This window comes from Acanthochromis polyacanthus, chromosome 19 (assembly GCF_021347895.1).
Source record: "Acanthochromis polyacanthus isolate Apoly-LR-REF ecotype Palm Island chromosome 19, KAUST_Apoly_ChrSc, whole genome shotgun sequence".
In the NCBI taxonomy this organism is placed as follows: domain Eukaryota; kingdom Metazoa; phylum Chordata; class Actinopteri; family Pomacentridae; genus Acanthochromis; species Acanthochromis polyacanthus.
This window is the reverse complement of record NC_067131.1, coordinates 17,310,934-17,333,470: the sequence shown is the minus strand read 5'-3', so window position 1 is coordinate 17,333,470 and position 22,537 is coordinate 17,310,934. Positions and strand designations below refer to the sequence as shown.

Below are 22,537 nucleotides of genomic sequence, written 5' to 3'. Positions count from 1 at the left end.
TGTTTGCTACAATTAGACAGCATTTACACCCCGCTTGAATGTTTGTGTGGGTGAGTTTGTGTGCGCGTCTGTTGGGGCTGCAGGAACTCTTAATCTGGATTACCGTGAAGCGCGGCCATGCTTTTCATATTCAGTTTGGCGAGCTGTGATTCTCGGCAAGCGCATGACACATCTGGATGCGGGCAGTCGGGCTGAGGGGAGGTGTGCGTGCGTGTGACTGCGAGAGACAGAGAGAGAGAGAGAGAGAGAGAGAGAGAGAGAGAAAGAGAGAGGGAGCAAAAGGAGAGCGAGAGAGAGTGAAGGAGGGAGAGAGACTTCTCATTTCGTGGTCCTTTGCGCACACAAATGGAGAGCGAACCAGCAGGAGACAACACTAACCGGGTTTACTTATCTTTCCAGACGCAATTACGCATTACGCATTTTTCGGGTAAGTAAACGTGTATTATTTCCATTCCTGTGCATGTGTTTGCTGTGTTTCTTTTTGCAAAACAACATCAAGGCTGCAGACATTTGCAGTTTTGCGTCTGTGGAGAATATTCTGGCACTTTGCCTGACAAATGCGCACTCTCCATCCTTTCAACTGTGCCATTTAACTTCTACTTCTTCTGCATTGCCTTCTTCTGACACCTGTTTTGACATATGACTCAGAAATCTGGGTATAGTAAAGGGGTTGACTTGATTATTAGTTGCATATTGTGCATATGCACAGCACATGTTGGATTTGAGGTTAACAGGCATCAGACTTCTCTCACATCAATCACAGATTCTGTCATAAAAAAAGCTTCAAGTGACATCATTATTATGAACAGATTCATTATTCTGTCTATTAAGGGTAATTTTTAGAAAGTAGTTAATTAGCCCAGTGTAACAAGTTGCATGGTTTTTGTAGTAACAGTCCAAATCTCTCAGTCTCAGTAAAGAAAAGCAGATATTTTCACATTAGGAGATGTAAGAATGTGCAAATGACGACCGATGTGCTTTAAACATTCATCCACAAAAGGGTGTAACAACTACTCAATGAATTGATGAGTAATCTAAGCTTTAGACCTACATTAGATGTGCAGAATTACTCCGTACAGTGCTGATCAGAGCTTTCACATTTGGAAAACTGCTCCAACAATTCGGTTATTGTAGGGAATATTTCATCTTGATTGAGCGGCTTTCATTGTTGTGGGTGAAATGTGAAAATCAAAGTACATGTAGACTATCTTCGCATGGTTTTGGGTCACCACAAGTCTCCAGAACATCTTCATGACACACTGGAATCTCCTAAAGGTCTTCAGTCTGGAGGCTGCACAGGATTCATACAACCTTCTGTCCTCCACTCTTTGTCACGCCTCTGTGTTTGACTGTAAGCCTAAGAATACTAAGATCACTGATAGCAAAGGGAATCTGCAGGATACTAATAACTACAATCAGCGCTGGGTCAAGGAGATGAGATAGCTTGGAAACACATTCCACCAAATGTTGGTTTAGCCCCTAATCCGACTGTGTGATTTGTCAGATTTCGCAGTTAAACCCTGCATTAATGTTAATCTGAGATTGTTACTGTTGGTGTTCTGATCGGAGAGCGGCACACAAACCCACAAACCCCCAACACCCTCAGAAGCACAGTCAGGTTTGTACTATCACTGAGGGAGAATGTAAAGAACTGATTTAACACTCTGCTGTGCACTCCGACCAGATGTGTTGCATGTCTCGTGCTACATCGCATGATCCTTCTGTTTTCACACGCAGCCATATGAAAGTCTTACCAGCTCTTCAGTATTTGTCTTACAGGAGCTTATGGTTAAGCATTACATGCTGCTGGGAACTTGAACGGATGGTTTTTGCCCACGAATATGAGCTTTAATAAAGCACCTCCCTTTTGGAGTGCAAAATCATACAGATATTGATTTAAAATAATCACCCCAGCCTTCCTTCTGTTATTGCCTTTCCTTGCTTGTCCCTGTTTAAAACATATATTTTATCCAGCTTTCTGTTGCCTTTGGGTTTGTCACAGCTGAATACATTTAACAACACAGTTAAACTGAAAACCCAAAGAACAAAGCTGGATGAGTCAGCTGAGATCATGCGACTCTTTCAAACATGTTAGGGATTCTTTTAAAAGGAAGTCTGTGAGATAAAGGATTGGTAATGTACACATGCACACTGACTGCTGTCAATACAGTGAGATTATATGACTCATTCATCCCTAAAAAACTTCACTAAGACTGAGCTTGAAGCCACATTAGTCGAATACAAGTTGGTCCAGATAAAGTTATTTCATAAACTATCAAACCAGTCACCATAAAAATTTGTTCAAACAACAAAGGCATTCAGAGGATGAACCTCACTGACTTTAGTGACATAACTACCTTTTCTCCAGCACCAATGAGTTTGGTTTGTGACCACATAACTGCAAAACCTATGGCAATTTCCATTGGCTTCTGTTCTGTTTCCTGCTAGTTAGCAAAATTTAGCATGCAAAAGTAAGATGGTAAACATGGTTGACTTACTATCTTCTAAACATCAACATGTTGTCATTGTGACCCTATTTGCATGCTGGTGTTAGCATTCAGTTCAAAGAACAGCTGTGCCTGGCTCAAACACCAGCTATGGGGCAGAAAAATGAAGCCAACGCCAATGTGCCAAGAGCTGCAGTCCCTCAAATGGCCACTTGAGGTCGACTCCAAAAGTGGGTCAATGCCCATGGACTCCATGTTAACAGTAGATATAAACATCTGTATATGTTGGTTCCAAAAGTGGTATTGGTCTCTACAGCTAAAAGTCAATTCATTTTTATATAATTCACATGTTGAAATTATAATAGCGATTAAAGTTATGCATAATTAAGGGCGTGGTCAATTTGAGTAACAGGTAAGTGCTGTCATCTAACAGTCCATGGCCCTTAGATGTGTGCATGGCACACCTCAGCTTCACTCATGCTCCACCCATAGACTGTATATTTAAGATGAACTCAGAATGTCTGAAAAGTGAACCCAGTGTGGAAGTTAAACCTGCATTCTTTCTAGCGGCCAGCAGGGGGTGAGTTCTTTGTATAGAAGTCTATGGAAAAATGGCCCTACTTTGTACTTGATTTGTTCCCTCAGAAAACGTTTGACTGATGGGTTTGAGGTCTCATTTTCTTGTTTCAGAACCTTATGAATGCAGCATGGCATTTTTTAAATTTATTATGGTCCAGCTCACAAAAAAATTGATGATAAAGCAGCTTATGTTTTAGGGCGTGGACACATTGTGATTGACAGGTCGCTACCATATCGACATGCGTTGTCAATAAATTCTAAATCAGATCAACCCCTCAAAAAATCAAAAACTAGATGCATCATGCATGGCAAGCTCTTTTAATGAGAAATAAAAAATAAATAAAAAGCTTCAAAATAAAGGCAGAGAATGTATCCTAAAAATAGCCTGAAGCTTCCAGGGTTAGTGAATAGTAATTTGGCTCACTACAATTTCCAAGTAGCTTGCGCATCACTGTTTTATCTGATACCCAACTCACATATTTTGGCTTAACTTCTCTTCAGTTAATACTGTATTGTTCAACCAAAAAATGTACCTAAACTTTGGTTTGATCCTTTCACTATCAGAAAATGTTTGTTTCATATCCCTTTTGTAGAAAGCCGACTTATAGTTGCAGTGATATAAGAACATTTGGATTAGTGCACAAAGAAAAAAAACAGCAACATCTGGACTCCATACATAGCAGTTTCTAAACTCACATGACAATAAGAAAACGCTGTCCTGTTCATGTTCCACAATCTGCTTGAACAAAGCACAGTTAGCATTAACAGGAGCTTGTCCAATGTGTGTTTGAGGGCATTTGGCACCTTGCAGCTTGTGGTCCCTCATCCCGCCCTGTGAAAAGCTGTGAGGAAGGTCTAATGCCGCCTGGCTGCATGTGTGTCTGTTAGGTTTATCTCCCCAACGTCCATTTTGGGCGAGAGCAGATTAGTCAGAATCCACCAGCTGCTGTGGAATTGGTTGAAATTGTGCCACACAGCGCTGTAATACACTTACGTAAATCTGACCAGTCAGAGGTAGGGTTTAACTTCCATAAAGAGCAGGGGAACTTGACCCTGAGAGACAGCAAATAAAAGGTTTGCCACTGGGCCTTTGTGCTGGTTTCCAGCCCGTGTCCAGTGATGCAGAACTGTTTTTTTCTGTCACGAAATCAGCCTATTATACATCAACTGTGGGTTCTGTGTTGGGATTTGCTCGTATCGTTTTGACAAGTCAGTAGGTGGTGGCTGTTTTATGTGTAATGTGGAAACACACCACGCTGCTGACACACAAAAGCCACATGGGGGCTGGAGGGGGGACGACAGAGAGCATCTTTGAACTCCCCTCACTATTCATCCTCAGGGTTACATAAGTAACTCTTTAAGCAGCTCGAGAAGACAACAGAGGGAGAGTTGTTGCTCAGGATTTTTGCGGCTGACAGTGGGATCTTTAGGGGATGAGGCTGGAAGACACTGTACTTGCTTCCTGTGGGAGATGACACACTGAACACTACTTCGGAAAATGAGTGTGGTAATGCCTTTTTTTCACGAAAGTATTTGTTTGTAGCTCACAGTGTTGAAAACCTGAAGAAAATGTCACACATACAATACTAAAAGGCTACATTTAATTTGTGTTTTTTTGTATTGTGACTATGTGCACAGATTGTTCCTGAATTTTCTATAGAAATTCAGTTGGCCCCATTAGATCCAAGCCTGAGTTGCCCTAGTTTGTGCAACATTTGGGGGGAGAAAGTCTTCCTCGTCTATTTGTGCATGCCTCTAAAACTCGCTCAGTATGTGGAGCGACAGCTATGGGAGAGGTGCTTACTTGGCTGTGATTCAGGCTCACTAGTCTTCAGATTACTGTAGATTTCCACAACTCTTCAGAGCAGAATGACATGACATTCACAAATTAATGCGCAGTTGGCACCAGTAAGCAGTTTCTGTGAAAATGAGCCACAAGCAGAGAAAAGATGCCCTTCCTCTCACTATCTACGACTCACTCTTTTATTTGTTCAGCCTCCAGGGTTTAATAATGTAGCTGACCATGTTCTTTATTTATTCTCTTACAGTGACACATAGGTGCCTTGGCTCAGAGATGTAAAGTCAAGAAATGGCAGAGTGTGGAAAAAATGGGGAAAGAGGAAGTGAGGATAAAGGAAGAGGAGGTGGTGCTCCTCTCCAGAAGCCGGACGGCCTCTCACCAGTTGGTGCCACCTCCACTGGGACAAAGAGGCATCTCCCCCGAGGGATTGTGATCCAGCTGACTGGGACGGAGGGAGAGTGGGACAGCTTGGACGATAGTGAGCTCATCTTCTCAATCAACCACGATGAGGACTACCCCTCCATATCACTCCCTAAGGAGAGGCAGCTCTCTGTCGAAGATTATGGAGGACAGCAGTCCCAAGCCTTCCATGTTCCTCTATCCCCTTCATCTCCTGGCTCATTGGCGAACATCTCTGCCACGGGCCCCAGCTTCCTCTCCCCTGGCTCTTCCTCACCAACCCACCGGCCCCTGGCAAGCCTTGTCAAGTCTCTTTCCACAGAGCTGGAGCTGAAAGAAAGTTCCACTCTCAGACCCAAACCCTTTCTCAGCCTCGTGAAGTCGATCTCAACAGAGATCTCCCGCTCAGAACCAGAGGTGTCACAGTCCAAATCAGACTCCCGCCTCAACCTCCACCTGTGGAAGCAGCTGACTCAACCAAAAACCCGCAGTAATGGGGACTCTCGGACTGCTCCCCCATCCCCCAGCTCACTTTCCCCTAGTGGAGAGGGTCCGAAAGGAGGCTTCTTTAAAATGGAGCTGGAGGACACCAAGAGGAAGCTCTCGGAGGCGGTGCACGAACCTCTGAGCAGCATGTTCAGTAAGATCATGAGGGAGGAAAGCGGGGGCAGCCCCAAGCACCAGTGCAAGACTCAGGGGGCTCACCAGATCAGCTCCAGGGTTTTGGGACGGGAAGGGAGCACAGACACGGTACTATCGGACTCTCCTGTGAGAAATTCTAAGAAAACAGATGCTGACGTTTTTTCTGTCTTTGAGTGGCCTTCTGTTAGACATCTGGGGAGAGTTCATGGCCACCCCTGCCCTGTGCATTACCACAGACAACATCACAGAGATGAGGACCTGGAAATATGTACAGATGCCGACATGATGCAAGTCTTAGCCATCGCAACTCAAAGAAAGGCGAGGATGTCACCTGGTGCTCAGGCTCGAGCTGCACCTTTGGTTCGGAGCTCTTCTGTTCCTCAGCCACCTCACCCTCTGCCACGAATGAGTTTGTTCTGTGTGGCCGTGCTGTCCTATGGCTACTTCATTCTGCCTCTCAGTCCGTATTTCTCCGGCCTGGCACTGGGTTTAGCATTGGGCTTCTTGCTAGGGCTGTTCCTCATCAGGATGGGCACCTCCAGGTCGAACTGTTCAGCTCCTACATACAGACCAGCACAGACAATGTTGGGAGAAAGGATTCTGACAGGTGCAAGTGTCATCACCGAACCTGACACTCTGAAGGTAAATGGAAGAGCCATTAAGGTGGAAAATGTCACCTTGTTCTCATCCCCCCAATCTCGTACTAACACATTCTCAGCATGGTTTCTCTAAAAAGATCTGACAGAGAGCATTCATAGGTGCCATAATGAATCATTAGACCCTCACAGACCCTTTCGCTCACAAATATGAGCTACCTGTTTGCTTAGCTTAGCAAGAAGACTGGGAGAGATAGCCTGGAGTTTTCTGAAGTTCTTGCAAGAAATTGTTCCTGCTTATTGCTCACAATAAGATTGGAATCTCATTCAATGTATTCTTGTAAATCAGTGATCTTTAGTCTTTGTGGTAGCCAGACATTGATACCTTCGGAACAATCCCGGCTACGGAGGTGTATACCTCCTTTTTATCGTTCTGCTACAGGCTAAGCTAACTTGGCACTGGCTTACCTTCATATTGAAGTCTAGTGTCAATCTTCTCATCTTACTCTGGGCAAGACAAATACATTTATTACACACAATTTTAAACTGTTGCGCAACTTGTTGAATTTAATGCAAATTTCCATTGGAGAAAATTTTCAGTTAATGCATTCACTACATTACAAATATGATATAGGATAAGGAGTAGACTGCGGTGGTGCAAATTCTTCGGTATGTGCACTGTAAAAAGAGAGTAAATTGGTTAAACAAGTATTAAGTGACTGGCAGCAACAGTTGCTAAACAAAAGTAACAAAAAACATTGCAGTAAAATATCCAAATTCAAATTAGGTGCGAAAACAATTTGTCTGTAGTCGTTCACATTACATGTTTTGCAGAGAAACATGACCATTTTACAGATTCAGCCAGAAGTACTGTATTAAAGTTTAACGCATGCTAGAGATTGTTAAATAATAGTCCACTTCTGTGTCAGTTAAGACAGTTAAGCCCATGAAGTACCCAAAATTAAATGTCTGTAACTGTAGCAACCCTTTTAAAAAGTATGGTTCATGTATGTCATGACTAATTAAGTTTGTTTTATTGTTCTTCTTGCATTTTGACTTTATTGGTACATCAACTTCTCCAACACAGCTAAGTTTAAAACTTTTTTCAACACATTTCAACTTAAATTTCTGGTGATTTCACTCCGATTTATCAATATGCAAAATGAAAATGGATGTAAACACATTTATAGCTGCAGTACATGGTTACATATCTATGTGGTCATTGTGAAATGGCCAGTGCAGAAATTTCAACATCAACATACATTACAAATAAGTTTTTCTCCACTTTAGTGACGCAAGAGTTCTGCTAGCTACTCTGGTACAGATCTGTGTAAAGATCATATGGCAACTGTGGCACAAAACATAAAGCCCATCAGCTTTGATAAAAATATACATGAAAATCTACTGAAAGTGACTAATTTCTTAATGCACTTTAAAGGGCACATTTAAAAGCTGTTCCAATAAAACTTCAGTAACAAGAGCACTTGTCATTAGTTCTCACTCAAGCTAATTTGCTCCAAAACAGACCAGTGTCGAGTCATCAGGTCACTTCAGCAGCTCAGCCGACTGTTTTCTTCACAGATAAAAGCTTCTGGAAGTCTGCAGCTACAGTACATGAGGTGCCCAGAATGCAATTAAAAGCTTAATAACGAAAACTGCTGGAGCTGCAGTGGTAATTACTGTTCTGTTCCTGGCTGAGCTTGACACAGAGCAACTGGAGAAGACAGCATCCACCCAGACACTGTCAGTTCCGCAGGCAATTAGTGAGGAATACAGGCAGGAATAAGCTGTAATTTGTCAGGGAGTTAGGCAGGATGGTGGAAACTCCGTCTCAGTATTGGGATAATTCCCTTGTTTGGTCATTAGCAGTTTGGTTTCAGTCTGAAGGCTGTTAAAAATGAAAGGCAGAGCTGGAGGCGATCCGATGACAGAATGAGAACAGTTTAAGTCCCTGGTTGCAGGCACATATCTGAGGTGTTGGCTGAGGCAAAATTTGCTGTTAGGAAAGTCCAAATAAAATTTCAGTTTGTGTGATACTTTAACAATCAGTTAATTCAACATTTGGAAGGGGATTGTTAACCTCTTGAAAACTATATCTCAGGTTGATTTTTTGCTGATTATTTTTCATTGTTTTATTTCTTTTTTTAAAAGCTAGTAATCAAACTTTTATGTCTGTCAAAATGAAAGAGTTCAAGCATCTACATTTTTTATTAGTATGCCTATCAAATAAAACTGATACAAAATTTTTGCACATTTGCACATTAGTTCAGCACAAAGTGTGAAAGCAGCTGTGTCCTGTAATAAACAAGAAAAGGACTCAGAGAGCGCAGTACTCCAAGGCTTGTATCATTTCCAACGGATGAAATCTTGAATAAAAAATTGCCTTACTTTGAGGTGTGTGTTATGGATGTACGTTATGTACAGATAATGATTCACGTCACCTAAATATGTAGCGGGATGCGGGAATAGATGATTTTTGGAATTTGGAAACACCCCTACAATTTAATTAATTGTTCCCTGGATGATTTCCAACAAATAGGTCCTGATAAATCAGCAACGGTGGATGTGGAGTAGGATCGCAATCATGTGATTGTCAGCAGGTACCTGACGTAGTGTTAATTTGTTGTCATAGTTACATTGACGCCGTGCCGTTATCTCACAATGATGTGAAAATCCTTACCAAATCCATGGATCCAGACTATAATCCGCATCACTGACAAAATTTGATCAGGTGATCAAACACAAGTAAAAATGTAGATATGTGGTTTTAGGGGGTTTAATCTTCAGAAAGTGCTTTCTTTTATAATCACAGTGATTTCCTGGATTCTTCTTGTCACCATTACGTTAGCAGGCAACCCATGGAAACTCTAAGATGTCAAGCTTTCATTCCCCAATACATGTTGTTGCACGTACAGTAATTTGCACATAGCTAAGTTGGTTAGCTTAGCTAATGAGCAAAAAGCACATTTGCTACAACTGAAGTTAGTTTGGTGTGAGGTTAGTTCATTAGGATGGGTTTACACTAACCCCAACTCTTCCATATATCGGCTAAAGTCTTGGATTGAAGTTTGTTGACAGCTGGAAAGCCTGGAAAAACATCTTGCATGAAACCAAAATCTGGGGCATGTCTATTCTTATATGAGCCCATTTTTGTCATATTTCATGCAAATTCAACTCCACTTATCTTTTTTTTTTTTTTAAATAGCCACAATATCAAAATCACTGAGAGGTGAATTGGAAAACAGTCTTTCAGTTGCAATGCAATGCTCTGCTTGGAAATTCTGGGTCTTGGCATTCATGTGAACATTACTTTGACATGCACAATCCCCCTAAACATTGTATCAGACCCAGCACACCCTCATGGCAGCAGCTTAACTCAGCAGGACACCGTAGCCCAACATACCATAAAACTGTTTAGGAACAGCTCGAGGAACATGACCAGGAGCCCTAACCTCCAAACTCCCCACATCCAGGCAAACATCCAATGGATAATGCCAGAACAATACTGATCCATGGACTCCTTCACACACAACCCACAGCATGTACAGAAACTGCTGCCAATGTCTTGGTGCGAGGCAACACAAGACACCTGAAGGACCTATGTCCATGCACCTCTGATTCATGAGCTTTGTTTGCAACATGTGGGGAACCTACACAATATTAGGCAGGTGATTTTAATGTTGTGGCTGATCTTAGTATGTAACACCAATTCACAGCGTAAGATCAAGACCGTACATTATTATATTAGTAGAGGTAAACTAAACAAATCCTAGGAATTCTTCCACATCATTATTGATGACTAATCCTCTAGATTTGCAGACTTCACTAAACGGCATTGTCCGCGGTCTCTGAAATCCACACACTGTTTCTTGCCATCAACTCTGTCACAGAAACGTTCAATGAAAACAAAACTTTGCTCTTCAGGTCTCCTTTCAGGCTGATTACCAACATGGCTTTGATTTTCAGGATGGGAACAATTCCAGATGAAGTGTTTATTTCGAGAAAGCACCAACATCAGCGTTGATTTAAATTAACACTTACTCTCTGACTTTTCAGGGCTGGATGAATGAGGTACATGATTACGACCCAGAAACCAGCCATCCGGTTCTGACTCACTCTGTGTTTGCCACCCTGGAGGGCTCCTGTCTCCGTCTGGACTCCCCTCATTCTAACATAAGCCGCAGGGCCACGTACGATGAGAGAGTCCACGAGGCTGCCTTTGTCAAGTCACGCTGCTTTCAGCTTGCAAAGAGCAAAGTATGATTACGCCATAAGTAATTGTATTAAGGGACTATTTGTATTTGTATCTTTCAATGGGATTTGAATCGTTCTTTTGTTGTTGTACTGTTCAGCCAAAGAAACAGAAAATCACAGTTTTCTTTGCAATTTATATAATGAGGTTACGTGAACAAGGTGATGAGAATTTCATATAGAACCATAAATGCCAGGAGAACTAGAGGAAAATAAAGTGGTTTGGCAAAATCAGGATTCCAGGGTGTCTTGCCCCCAATGACATGCATGTGAAATCCCCACAGCCCCTCTTCTAGCATGGCTGAAAAAGATCCAGAGTCACATAGTGTGAAATATAAATTTGTTCAATGTGAAATTAATGAATGTATATCATTGTGAATAATTAATGCATGGATGTTAGAATGATATTTTTAGTAACAGTGCCTGAAATTACTAGCAATATCCAGGAGGGAATACGTGTTTGAAATAACGGTTAATTGGCAAGAAAAAATGCTAACAAACTCTTTAGCAGTAATTATTAACTCATTAATGGGTTGTCTGAACTGACAGTTGTATTTTGCTTGGATACAGCTAAGCTCTCCTGCTGTTTCCCAAAGGTATTCCTCCTGCCATCTGTGTTGGCTCGGAAGAGGGTGTGGAACCCAAAGTATCCCATCTGCATCCAGCTAGCTGAAGGGGCAAAATCCCAGGAGGATGAAGGACGAATGTCGGAGGAGAGCCGGGGAGAGGAGCCGGGAGGTGAACCAGCGAGTCCTAAACCAAGTTCCTCCAAACATCCCACTATTCTTTACCTCTTTGGCCGCACAGGAAGAGAGAAAGAAGAGTGGTTTCGTCACTTCCTGTTTGCATCCATGGAGGCAGAGAGAGAAGAGAGGGACAGACAGAGGCCTGACAGATGTGTGTCCAGATCGGGTACGTTGATAATGCATTAGAGAAGACAAGGCCTCTGTACAAATGTTATATATGTGGATGTGGATTATGGATTACGTGCTCCAATTATTTGCATTGCAAAGCCTTTCCCTCTCAAGGGAACACACTGTCTCATTGGTTTGATGACCTGATGAAGCATCAGGGGGGAAAAAACAGGCACACCAGCCTTGCTTTAGAGAAAACTGTTGAGCTAGAAGAAGACATAAATAATACTATGTAGAGTTTTCAATTTCTAATCTGTCACTTTATACTACACTTTGATTTGTTTTTATGACTTAGTGATACTACACAATAACAGCATCTTTGATCAGAAATGAAAGAAGCAACCGGATCATTTACTTGCTTAAAATACTTATTTACAAGTCCTGCGTGAAAAAGTCTTTCTTATGTTCAATTAATTTTCAGTAAAAACTAAACATTTCCTGACAAATAACTCATAATCCAACATTATTAGACCCAGTTGGCAATGCAAATACTGATCAGCTAACTTAACATACATATTAGCATGCCAATGTACCTCATAGGTAAAATGAAAAATTCAGTGCAACAATTTTACACTTTTCATATTCATTAAAAGAAAACAAACATGTTAAATGATGGGTTTAAGTGGTGCCAAATCGAATGTCAACCAGAAGAATTAGATCTTGACCACCAACTTAAAAGTTTTTTTAAGTCTCAGCAGTTCTTACATGAAAAAGTAAACTATTCCAGAGAGTAGGATTATCTACTCTGAGGACTCAGTTGCCTTTATTTTTGCACCTGGATCTCAGAACATCTAGAAGCATCTGCTTGGTCGATCTCAATGCTCTAACCAGCGTATGATGATGTAAAAGTTGTGCTAAATAAAACCTTAAAAATAAACAATGAATGGTTCAAATTAGTCCAGAAATGGATACAAAGGAGGCCACTATCAATGTTATGTGATCACACTTTCTTTTTCCTGTTAGAAGAAATTGCAGACCTTGAATAAACAACTCATCTAAATCCACACACAAAAAATTATCATAGTGCAACTGAGAGGTAGTGAATGCATGAATGACTTTTTCGAAGTCTTTTGGCAAGAGAGATCTGCCTTCACCTTGGTTAACTGAAAAACTGAGCCGATCGGCCCATCCAATTAAATAATCATGATGAAAGAGAATGTGTGTTGGGTTTGGACCGTCATGAGACTAATTAGTTTTACCCTGTTGATGACATGGTGTTGCAGTCATAATCCTAAGGGAGACAGAAAGAAAGCCTTATTTCCGAAATTATCAGTCTTTTCTTATTTTAGAAACAAAGCACTTGTGGTTACTGAGCACAAGATAGGATTTTAAAACCAACTTTGAAGAGTGCATGACAAAAATATTATGAAAGATCAACCAACCAGGTGATTATTTCCTGCGTTCTTCCAGGTGACCCAGCACAGAGCGTTACTACACCACAGGTTCATGTGCCGAGCAGCAGAGGCTCCAGCAGAGTGGGCAGCAGCGACGAAGACGCTCCCTCTACACCTCCAGTGGCCTCCATGTCTGCTGCTCCATCCAGCAACACCAGGGGCCTTTCTGTGTTCGACTACCCCAGCTACATGGCTCGTCTCCTGGCTGCAGAGGAGCCGACACCCCTCTCCAGTCCTGGAGCCAGCAGCACCGAGGCAAGTCCCACCATCAGAGGGAGTGTAAGTCATGCTTGCAGATAAAGTCAAGTGAAATTAATGCAGTGAGGCTGTAGGAACATTCCAGAGCTGGACATTACAGAGTACTGAACAAAACATCTCTTCTATTGGAATTGTTTTACACTTCTTCCTCAATTTTGAGTCTAAATTGCTAAATCTGCACTTTTCTTCCTCTTGTTTCATTTTTAGTGCACCTGTGATCTAGCAGACTACCCTGGAAAGAGCCAAACTGCATGGGCTAATGCTCTAATTGGTCGAATCTTCTGGGATTTCCTGCGAGAGAAGCACTGGGCTGATGCAGTCTCCCACAAGATTCAGAAGAAGCTCAGCAAGATCAGAGTGGGAGCAGTTTTGGTGACAGCTACTGAGTAACAGAAACTATAAATACATCTGTATAATTTTAAACTTTGATGCATGTGTGACATTCTCCACAGCTGCCTTACTTCATGAATGAACTGACTCTCACTGAGTTGGATATGGGCTGCTCTATGCCGCAAATTACCGCTACCTCCAGACCAGAGGTTAACCACAGAGGTGAGTTCAGATTGGAGATTAAACGCCACAGATCATAATATATGTAATATGTAGCTATGCAAGCCATGACGGCAATAGATGAGCGAGAGTATGACCTGTTGCTCATGTGATTACAGCTGAGCAGAGCATCAGATCAGACGCTGTTATCCTGTTGTAATCTCACCGATCAGGGCAGCCATTACGCCATGGCCTTCAACATTTAGGACAGATTGGCATGTGCATGTGTGTGTGCTTTAAAATCAGGCAATCTGGCAGCTCCTAACCATGACAGGAATTTAAGCGTGTCGGTGGGTGTAGGTGTGCGACCTTGTGATTTTTACTCTTTCTCAAATTCTCCGCCCACTTCGCTGTTACACAACAAATTATCCTGTTTTCAGCCCTTCCCAGTTGGCCCACATGCGCCAGCTCCAAAAGGGGATTATTAATCCTCCGTAATTTATTATGAATTTAATTTCAAGGCCTGATAATCACAGTGAAAGCTGTTTAATCTGCCTACTAAGCAGTGTGTGTCCAGATTACGCTGTGTGTTCATGAGCTTTGTCTTAATTTCGGCGGTCTGGCGTTGACCTCTTTGTGGTGCCCCCTGCAGGCCTGTGGGTGGAGCTGCAGCTGGTCTACACTGGTAACCTGCAGATGACACTGCAGACCAAGTTCAATCTGTCCAAGCTGGGCAAAGAGGGCGGTCAGGATCCAATACACTGTGTGACTGAAACGGGAAGCCCACGGTCAGTGCTAAATGCAAAGCCACTCACACTATGGACCCACACACATGATACGCCTCCCCTAGCTGCTCTCTTCTATATTGTATAGTTTTGTGAGTAGTTTTAATAAATCCTCTTTAGCAGCAGCAGCAGCATTCTGTAGCATAATTTAATGGGTATAAAATGTTATGATCGCGTTACTGTAATTAGCAGCTGCTAATGCTGGTATCAGTATCATCAGGAGTTGTCCAAGAAGTTTGGACAGTTTTCTGTGACAACACATGTAATTATCTATTGAGACCATATATATTGTGATGCCCCACACTTTCTTAAATAACAATCTGTTCGTGTTGTGTTCATGTCGTCATGTTCATAGTTGGTGATGATTATCTGTTTGTGGATAAATCAATTAATTAACTACTTTGCCAACTTTGACTGTGTAAATAAAGTATTCACATTAAGCAGTTTATAGATTACACTCATACAACTTTTCCACAAATGCAGCTAAAGGGCCAGTGCATAACTTTTAAATAGCCAAAGAAAAGTCTCTCTGCCAAGAAAACTAGTTCCAAAGTAGCACCAAAACCTCTAGAACCAAGAACCACTTACATCAGGGGTTGGTTGGCCAATAAGCCTAACTGCACCTTTATGACCAGCATTTTAACAAAACCTAACCACTACTCCACTGTGCAGCCCATATTACGCACATTTAAAGGTTTCTTTTTTTTCTTTTTTTAAGACTACTAGTGTTCAAGAAACACATTTTTTTATCTCAAACTGTAAAATGCTGCAGCACCTCTTCTAAACCTCTCTCTAAAACGCTCCATTTTCAGTCCCCTTGCTGAAAAACCCAGTCTGCTCTGATTCGTCAGCTATACCGACAAAGTGAGACAAAGTTGGTTATTTACCATAGAGTTGAGAAATATAGCTCTAATGCAGAAGTGGCTCTAGTGGGGAAGTAATAGTTCATTGTGAGGCAGCCACTTATTCTTTGTTTGAGGACCAAACTCGCCACTATGCAGGTGTTATGCAAATATGTTACATGGTGACATATATAAGTAACAGAAGAAAAGCCTGGACTTTAAACATGGTACTTTAGTCAGATTAAATGTTTTCTGTGAGAGACTATAACTCCCTTTGGCATGGACTTAGGGCATTGCTAGTTGTAAATCTTTTACATGCACAAAAAAGCTATAACACACTAAATTAATGGGGAAAGCATCAAAACAATATACTATGAGCTCTTTCATCCAACAGCTGGGAAAATGAAACAAATAATAACTCACTGGCTTTCTAGCAGTGGTAGAGAAAAACTGTCTCCTTACACTGTGGTCCTTGACAGAAGTTCAGAATAGTCTACAGGGAGCTTAAAAAAATGAAAAGTGATCAAATAAAAGTGATGTAATGACATGGCTCTATGGTAGCCCATGGAAAAACAAACTGGTTCTTGAAAGGTTTGCAAGTTGAACCAACTTTGAATCAGCATTGGCCCAGAACTGGCATCTGGTTGGCAGTAGTTTAAAGGAGATTATCAGAGAAATTAAAGAGGTACTCTTAAAAAGCTGCGGGATTTTGTGAAAGTAAGAGACAGATTTTATAAAAATCAAGTAAATCACGCAACACAGACTAATATACTTCACTTTTAGCCACGTCAACTCCAAACAGATAACAGCCTATGTTCCCCATAATGCAATACGACAGACTCTTTAGATTTTCCTTTTTTCATACCCTCCAAAATTTCCTCTGAAACCAAGAGAAAGCATAATGCAGCTGTTTTTAGAGGCAGATAACTCCTCACAGCAAGTAAGCTGCCTTTTTAGATGTAAAATCTAGTGGCCCCTTTAAAAAGGAGTATTTTTTTATCATCCATTATGTATATTTCATATTCTCCTGGCCAAGTAGCATGATGGATGTCCAATATAACAACATGGGATTTTCATTCTAATCCTTTCAGCAGTAGCACACACACACACACACACCCCTACATATCTCTCTCTCTCCTCTGATCCCTCTAGTCTCTGATGTACAGCGCTTCACATTTCATTGATTAGCGTAGACCTGCCTGTCATAAAACCACAGTGGCGGGGATTAAAGCCCAGGAAAAGCTTCACATTAGCTGTCTTTGTGCCACATCTAAAGCTGAGCACCAAGATAGGAAAGTTGAATTTGTAAATCTTATCTTGCTACAGAGACTTTTTCACTCACAGTAATTGCAAGATTTGCTCCTATAAAAGTGTCCATAAGTCCATAGAGGCATAAGTCAAGTCAGTTCCCTGGTATTTTACAGAGCACTCTGCAAACAACATATGTTGATATTATATACTCTAAGTTAGGGTTTCAAAGATGGAAATGCCTGTAAAACTGTGGTTTTAGTGATTCTATTAATGCTTAATCTGCCCATCCTTCACTTCCTGTATGCATGCTCCCAGCTGCCGGCCGGTCCTCAGTGTGTTGGCGGACAGTGATGAGGAATCCTCCAGCGCTGGTTCATCGGATGAGGATGACCTGCTTCTTTCTGAGCCTCAGGGTCTGGTAGGAGAGAAGGGATCCACCCAGACAACCGAAGGGTAAATACTGAGGATATGACTTTATGTATTAGATCAAAAGAAAATACAGCCTGTGTGTGTACAGTGATCTGCTAGAACATTAATACCACGGACAGGTGAAGTGACTAACATTGATCATCATGTTACAACAGTGTGCCCCGCCACATGGCAAAAACTGCTCATAAGCAGATTGAGTAACCTGACAAAGAGCCCAAGGTGTTGACCTGACCTCCACACTCTCCAATCTCAATCTGATTGAGCATCTGTAGGATGCATTGTAAGCACAATCCGCTGAGGTCTCACTTCACAATAGGATCCAGAGATTTACTGCTAAAGTCTTAATGTCAGACACCATGAGACACCCCCAGAGGTCTCCTGTCCACGCTCCAAAAGATGTATGGCTGCACAAGAGGGATCTACACAATATTAGACAAGTGATTTTAATCCAAGTTGATCTCAAACATCATGATAAGGATCACTCAAAGTATTTTTTTAACTGATCAATATCAGCGCAATCAATCAATATCTGATCAATTGATGATACAAACTTACCACAGTAGACACTTATCCTGTGCTGATATTGCTGTTTTAGTCGATGGATACATGATTTAGCCCCAAACGTAGCCCCTTTCTCATATATTTCACTGGCAGATATGAGCCCCATTCTTGTCAATCCCAGCTTATCTCTTACAGCTGAGCTCTAGTTGGAGGTCGTTAAGCAACACAAAAGTCCTACCATGGTGTCCATTGCTAGCTAAACCTCCACAGTGCTCTCTGCTTGCAAACATGTAACTGCTGGAGTAATGCCTCCCAGGGGCAGTACAGTAATAAACAGTAAGAGGCTCCACCTGGTGGTGTAATTCAGTACTACAGCTGATCTACAATACATTTCTGACATGTAGAGAATACAGGTTTTTTATTGTTTTTGGAGCTTGTGGAGCCACAGTACACCCGACCCTCTCCACACTACATTTTGGACCGTGCTCTACTGCAGCTTTACAAAAATGTTCGAGGCCACCTATATAACGCCAAGTAAACAGCTTGGATGCAGAAATTCATTTTTGTAATGCATTGTAGACCTCTTCAGTTGTCAAGAATATACGTTGGATTGATTTTAATAACTTTAATGTACTTGATGTGTGTATTATGAGGGAGAATGGCATCTGACTGGGACTTGAAATCAGCAGACACGCAGTATTAAATGTCTTGGATCGGACCACAGGCAAAACATTTTTTATCAAATCCTGCCTTCTAAACGCTGTATGATATCATATTACATGGCAAAACAAAAACAGTGGTTGCATTAATGATATTTTATTGCCGATGACATATATGTACCATCAATTTTCACATTTGAGAGAAAATTACCATAAGTGAAAGGAGAAAATGTAACTTGTAAGCAGCTCCATGAAGTGTTACTTCTACCATTCTGTCCTGTGACTGCTCAGTAGGAAATAAAGTGACATCACACCCCAGATGGCTGTTGCTCATCTCCCCTCAAATTCTGACTTCAACATCTGAATACGAAATCTACCGACACGTGTAGGATCACACTAAAGCGCTCCTCTCCTCTAATCCTCTCTTACAGGACGGGGGGTGGAAAGACTGGAAGGAAGATTTTGAGATTTGTGGACAAAATCGCCAAGTCCAAGTACTTCCAGAAAGCCACAGAGAACGAGTTCATTAAGAAGAAGTTTGAGGAGATGTCCAACACGCCGCTGCTGCTCACTGTGGAGGTCCAAGAGCTGTCAGGGACTCTGGTGGTCAACATCCCACCGCCCCCTACAGACAGGATATGGTACGGACAGACATACTGACATGGTGTGCATAGTTAGATGACATGTTACTGCAACAATCCTTCAGAAAAACAGAAACCCTTCCAGAACATGAAGTGTTTGGGGCTTTGTGAGAAGACCAGTCCCCTTACCTTATTCCACAATGACACTGAGCAATTTATTGTTCACAAACAAGTCACAAACACAAATGTTAGTCAGTGTTATGTCTTCTGAAGTGATGCAAGCCTGACTCTGTGAGTGTGTTTGGCTCTGGACATTTATGACTGCACATGTGTTAGTGTGTGTCTAAGTAGATAGAAAGAGAAAAACAAGCTGTAGTTATACAGATACAAATTGGACTTAATGCCAAGAGCTCAAAAATGCCAAAAAGGGGGAAATAAAAGAAATATAATAATAACAAGAATCCCATTTCACTTTAATATAGGGCCTCCTGATTACTTTCAAGGATGTGCTAAAACAGTATATGTGGTGGCACGCAAATGTTTGGGCACCACTGATCAAAAGTTTCTGTGACTATAAGTGAATAAATGATGGTCTGATTTCAGAAAAGTTGGATATTTTTGAACAGTGTAAGCAAGACTACATTTTTGATTTCAATGTTATATATTTTCAAAACGGCAAACAAAAAGGGCTCAAGGCAGCCCTACATGATAGGACTTAGTGACTCCCCTTTTGCAAGAATAAAAGTGCAGCTACGTATTTTAGTTCCCATTTAAGGGATTCATTCTGCAAAAGGCTTCTAGTTCTGTGAGGTTCTTGGCCTCTTTTGCATGCACTGCTCTTTTGAGGTCCTTCCACAGACTTTAGATGATGTTGGGCTTTCAGGGCAAATCCTTCACCTCATGCCTCTGTAGGTAGTCTGTTGAGGATTTCAGGTGTGTTTAAATATCAGTATCACATTATAGAAGCCATACTTGCTTCCAGAATTTTTTGCTATTTAAAAGCATCACCCAGCTGCTCATTGTCTTGATTTTCAAAGCATACCTTTGCTCGTTGCCACTGTTTTAGCTCTCAGTGATGGGTAAGTGTGCGCAGAAGGAAGTTGTATGTGTTTCTTTAGATTACACACCTTGAATAGCAGTGTGAGGCGCCAGGTGCACCTGTTTCTGACTCTGTAGTCAGTGTGGAGCTTTAAAGCCAGACCACCTTGATCATTATTGCCAGTGGGCTAAATTGGCACCTAGTGTGCTTCATCAGCCTTGAGGACTTGTTTCTAGCATTTGTTTGATAACACTTGGAGCTGAATCTTGTAGTGAGGATGTAAGACAGATTTTCTTGTGATGGCTGCATGGATAGGATCTCAAGACGCAGGATAAGGAGGGTCTCCAGTTTGGGAACCTCAGGATCACGTTTCTGCTTTTTGCAGATGATGTGGTTCTGTTGTCTTCATCAGACTGACACTTTTAGCACACACTGGAGTGGTTTGCAGCCGAGTGTGATGAAGTGGGGATGCAGGTCAGCACCTCTAAGTCCGAAGCCATGGTTCTCTGCTCGAAACCGGTGAATTGCTCTCTACGGGTTGGGGGGAGCTGCTTCCCCAAGCGAGGCGGTTGAAGTATCTTGGGATCTTGTTCATGAGTGATGGGAAAATGAAGCGTGAGATGGACATGCGAATTGGTGTGGCAGCAGCAGTAATGCGGGCGTTGTACCGTACCGTCGTGGTAAAGAGGAAGCTGAGGCAAAGCTCTCAATTTACCGGTCCATCCACGTTCCAACCCTCACCTATGGTCATGAGGTCTGGGTAGTGACTGAAAGAACAAGATGGCGGGTATACATGACCAAAATGAGCTTCCTCCGCAGGGTGCCTTGACTCGGCCTTAGAGATAGAATGACAAGCTCGGGCAATCGGAAGGAGCTCAGAGTCGCTGCTCCTTTGCGTCAAAAGGAGCCAGCTGAGGTGGTTTGGACATTTAATTTGAATGCCTTCTTGGAGGCTTCCTTTGGAGGTTTTCTGAACATGTCTGCCTGGGAGGAAATATACATATATATATATTTTTACTTCATGCGGTGTCTGCTTCCAAACTGCAGGGGCAGTGTATCGCAAACACACGTCTACCTAGTCTACTCAAGTACCAAACTAGAGTAGAAGAAGTTTGACATCGTTTACACCACTTACAACATGGCATTTTACCGAATAGCTGCATGTCAGCAGTTAGTTTTAATTTCACACCATGAATTGTTCATAACCCAGTTACCACGGTGATCTCTGCCCGATGAATCATATAAATGCCTGTATTTCTGAACTTCTGCTGCTAGGAGCTCCTGTTCTTCCACCAGTTTTCCATGTGTGTCCGTTCACGTAGTTATAAAAACTGGAAGGTGTGCAACTCAGAAATTTTCCGCTTGATAAGGACCACGTGAGGGGTCATGCCTGCGAAAATGACGTAATGTGGAGCTGCCCGGACTTTGCAGATGCAGCAAGCATAAAACAAGTGTTAGGGTGTCTTCACTTTTGCACAATGTACTTGTCCATTTTTCAATCTGAAATTGAGAAAACTGAAATGATACTTTAATCCTACTGTTGAAAACCATGTCTCATTTATGCCTTTTGGAGATCAGTTGATTTTCTGCTTGCATAATTAGTTACTGAAACAGAATTTTCCAGTCATATTTAAAGGAAATACTTCATGACATAAGTGCACTTCAAAAACAATCCTCAAAAATAAATCAGCAGCATGTTGTGTTTATGACTTTCTGTGATGTGACTCATGTTTCACAGTTAATCTCCTGCCAAAAGAAAATGTATTTATTCACTCAGTAAATTTAGTCGAGTACTGCGGTCGCTTCAAGCAACACGACAGCCATGAGATTGAAAATGTGGCTGATTAGGCCTGAAACAATCTCATTATGATGCATTAGATCATTTCTATGTGTCTGCAGGTACAGCTTCTGCGTCCCTCCAAAACTGGATCTGCATGTTTGCCCCAAACTGGGAGAGAGGGAGGTGACTTTCTGCCATGTGACTGAGTGGATTGAAAAGAAGCTGCAGGATGAGTTCCAGGTAAAGAGAGAAAATGTCAACCTTCTAGCCTGCAGTGCAAATTCTGTCTTTTATAGCTTCCCTCGTTTGTTCTTCTCCAGAAAGTGTTTGTACTGCCAAACATGGATGATATCTACTTACCCCTGATGCACTCTGGGTTGGACAGTCCTCAAGCCTCTGAGTCCCAGCGGTCCCAGAGCTCCTCCACAGAGTCCATAGAGAGGATCCCACCTGAGATCTCCGGGGCAGAATCTGACTAGTGCCTCACAGCTGAAGATCAATGGAGGACATGACATGAAGTTAAATTTGCCTCTATAGACTTCAGTAGCTCTTAGGCAGACTTACCAACAATTGTGTTCACGTCTGAACCAAGAGTTTCTAAAAGTCAGCGCTGTAGGCGTTCAGATGGGGTTTGTTTGTACCGTGTAAAAGAGAATAATTATTTGGTATCGTTAGAGTAAATGCTGTGAAACAACTACAAGTGATACCTTTTGCAAATGTTTACATGTGAATGTTCCCAATGAGATTATATATATATATAGGCTATATATATTTATACGTCTCTTTGGAGATTAAAAAAGTATCTATCTATCTTATTTACTGATGATTTGATGTTTACAACTCAATGTCACTTTGGATATTAAGATGATGGACGTTATGAAATAAAAACTTGTCTGTTGA

General features: G+C 41.8%; 1 protein-coding gene across 3 annotated transcripts; it reads left to right on the top strand.

Annotated features, from left to right (window-relative positions):
• The first annotated feature begins 125 nt into the window (after window positions 1–125).
• On the top strand, window positions 126–22,537 carry tex2l (testis expressed 2, like). Of its 3 annotated transcripts, none has more exons than XM_022221378.2 (12): window positions 126–427; window positions 5,075–6,510; window positions 10,521–10,721; window positions 11,312–11,627; window positions 13,040–13,278; window positions 13,489–13,638; window positions 13,734–13,833; window positions 14,423–14,558; window positions 16,964–17,101; window positions 18,669–18,878; window positions 21,757–21,877; window positions 21,958–22,537. In XM_022221378.2, exons 2-12 carry the CDS (start codon window positions 5,116–5,118, stop codon window positions 22,114–22,116), a joined length of 3,165 nt encoding a protein of 1,054 aa, XP_022077070.1. In that variant the 5' UTR covers window positions 126–427; window positions 5,075–5,115; the 3' UTR covers window positions 22,117–22,537. The 3 variants fall into 3 exon arrangements, with proteins under 3 accessions (XP_022077070.1, XP_022077069.1, XP_051795697.1); XM_022221377.2 differs by having other exon boundaries at window positions 13,040–13,302; XM_051939737.1 differs by lacking the exon at window positions 126–427 and adding an exon at window positions 4,394–4,533 and having other exon boundaries at window positions 13,040–13,302.

Bases quoted from the DNA above. Each gene is read 5' to 3' on its own strand.
- tex2l (XM_022221377.2), top strand. From the start codon at position 5,116: ATGGCAGAGTGTGGAAAAAATGGGGAAAGAGGAAGTGAGGATAAAGGA. The intron at 6,511-10,520 runs GTAAATGGAAGA...CTGACTTTTCAG, and splicing joins CCGAACCTGACACTCTGAAG to GGCTGGATGAATGAGGTACA. The intron at 14,559-16,963 runs GTCAGTGCTAAA...GCATGCTCCCAG, and splicing joins ACTGAAACGGGAAGCCCACG to CTGCCGGCCGGTCCTCAGTG.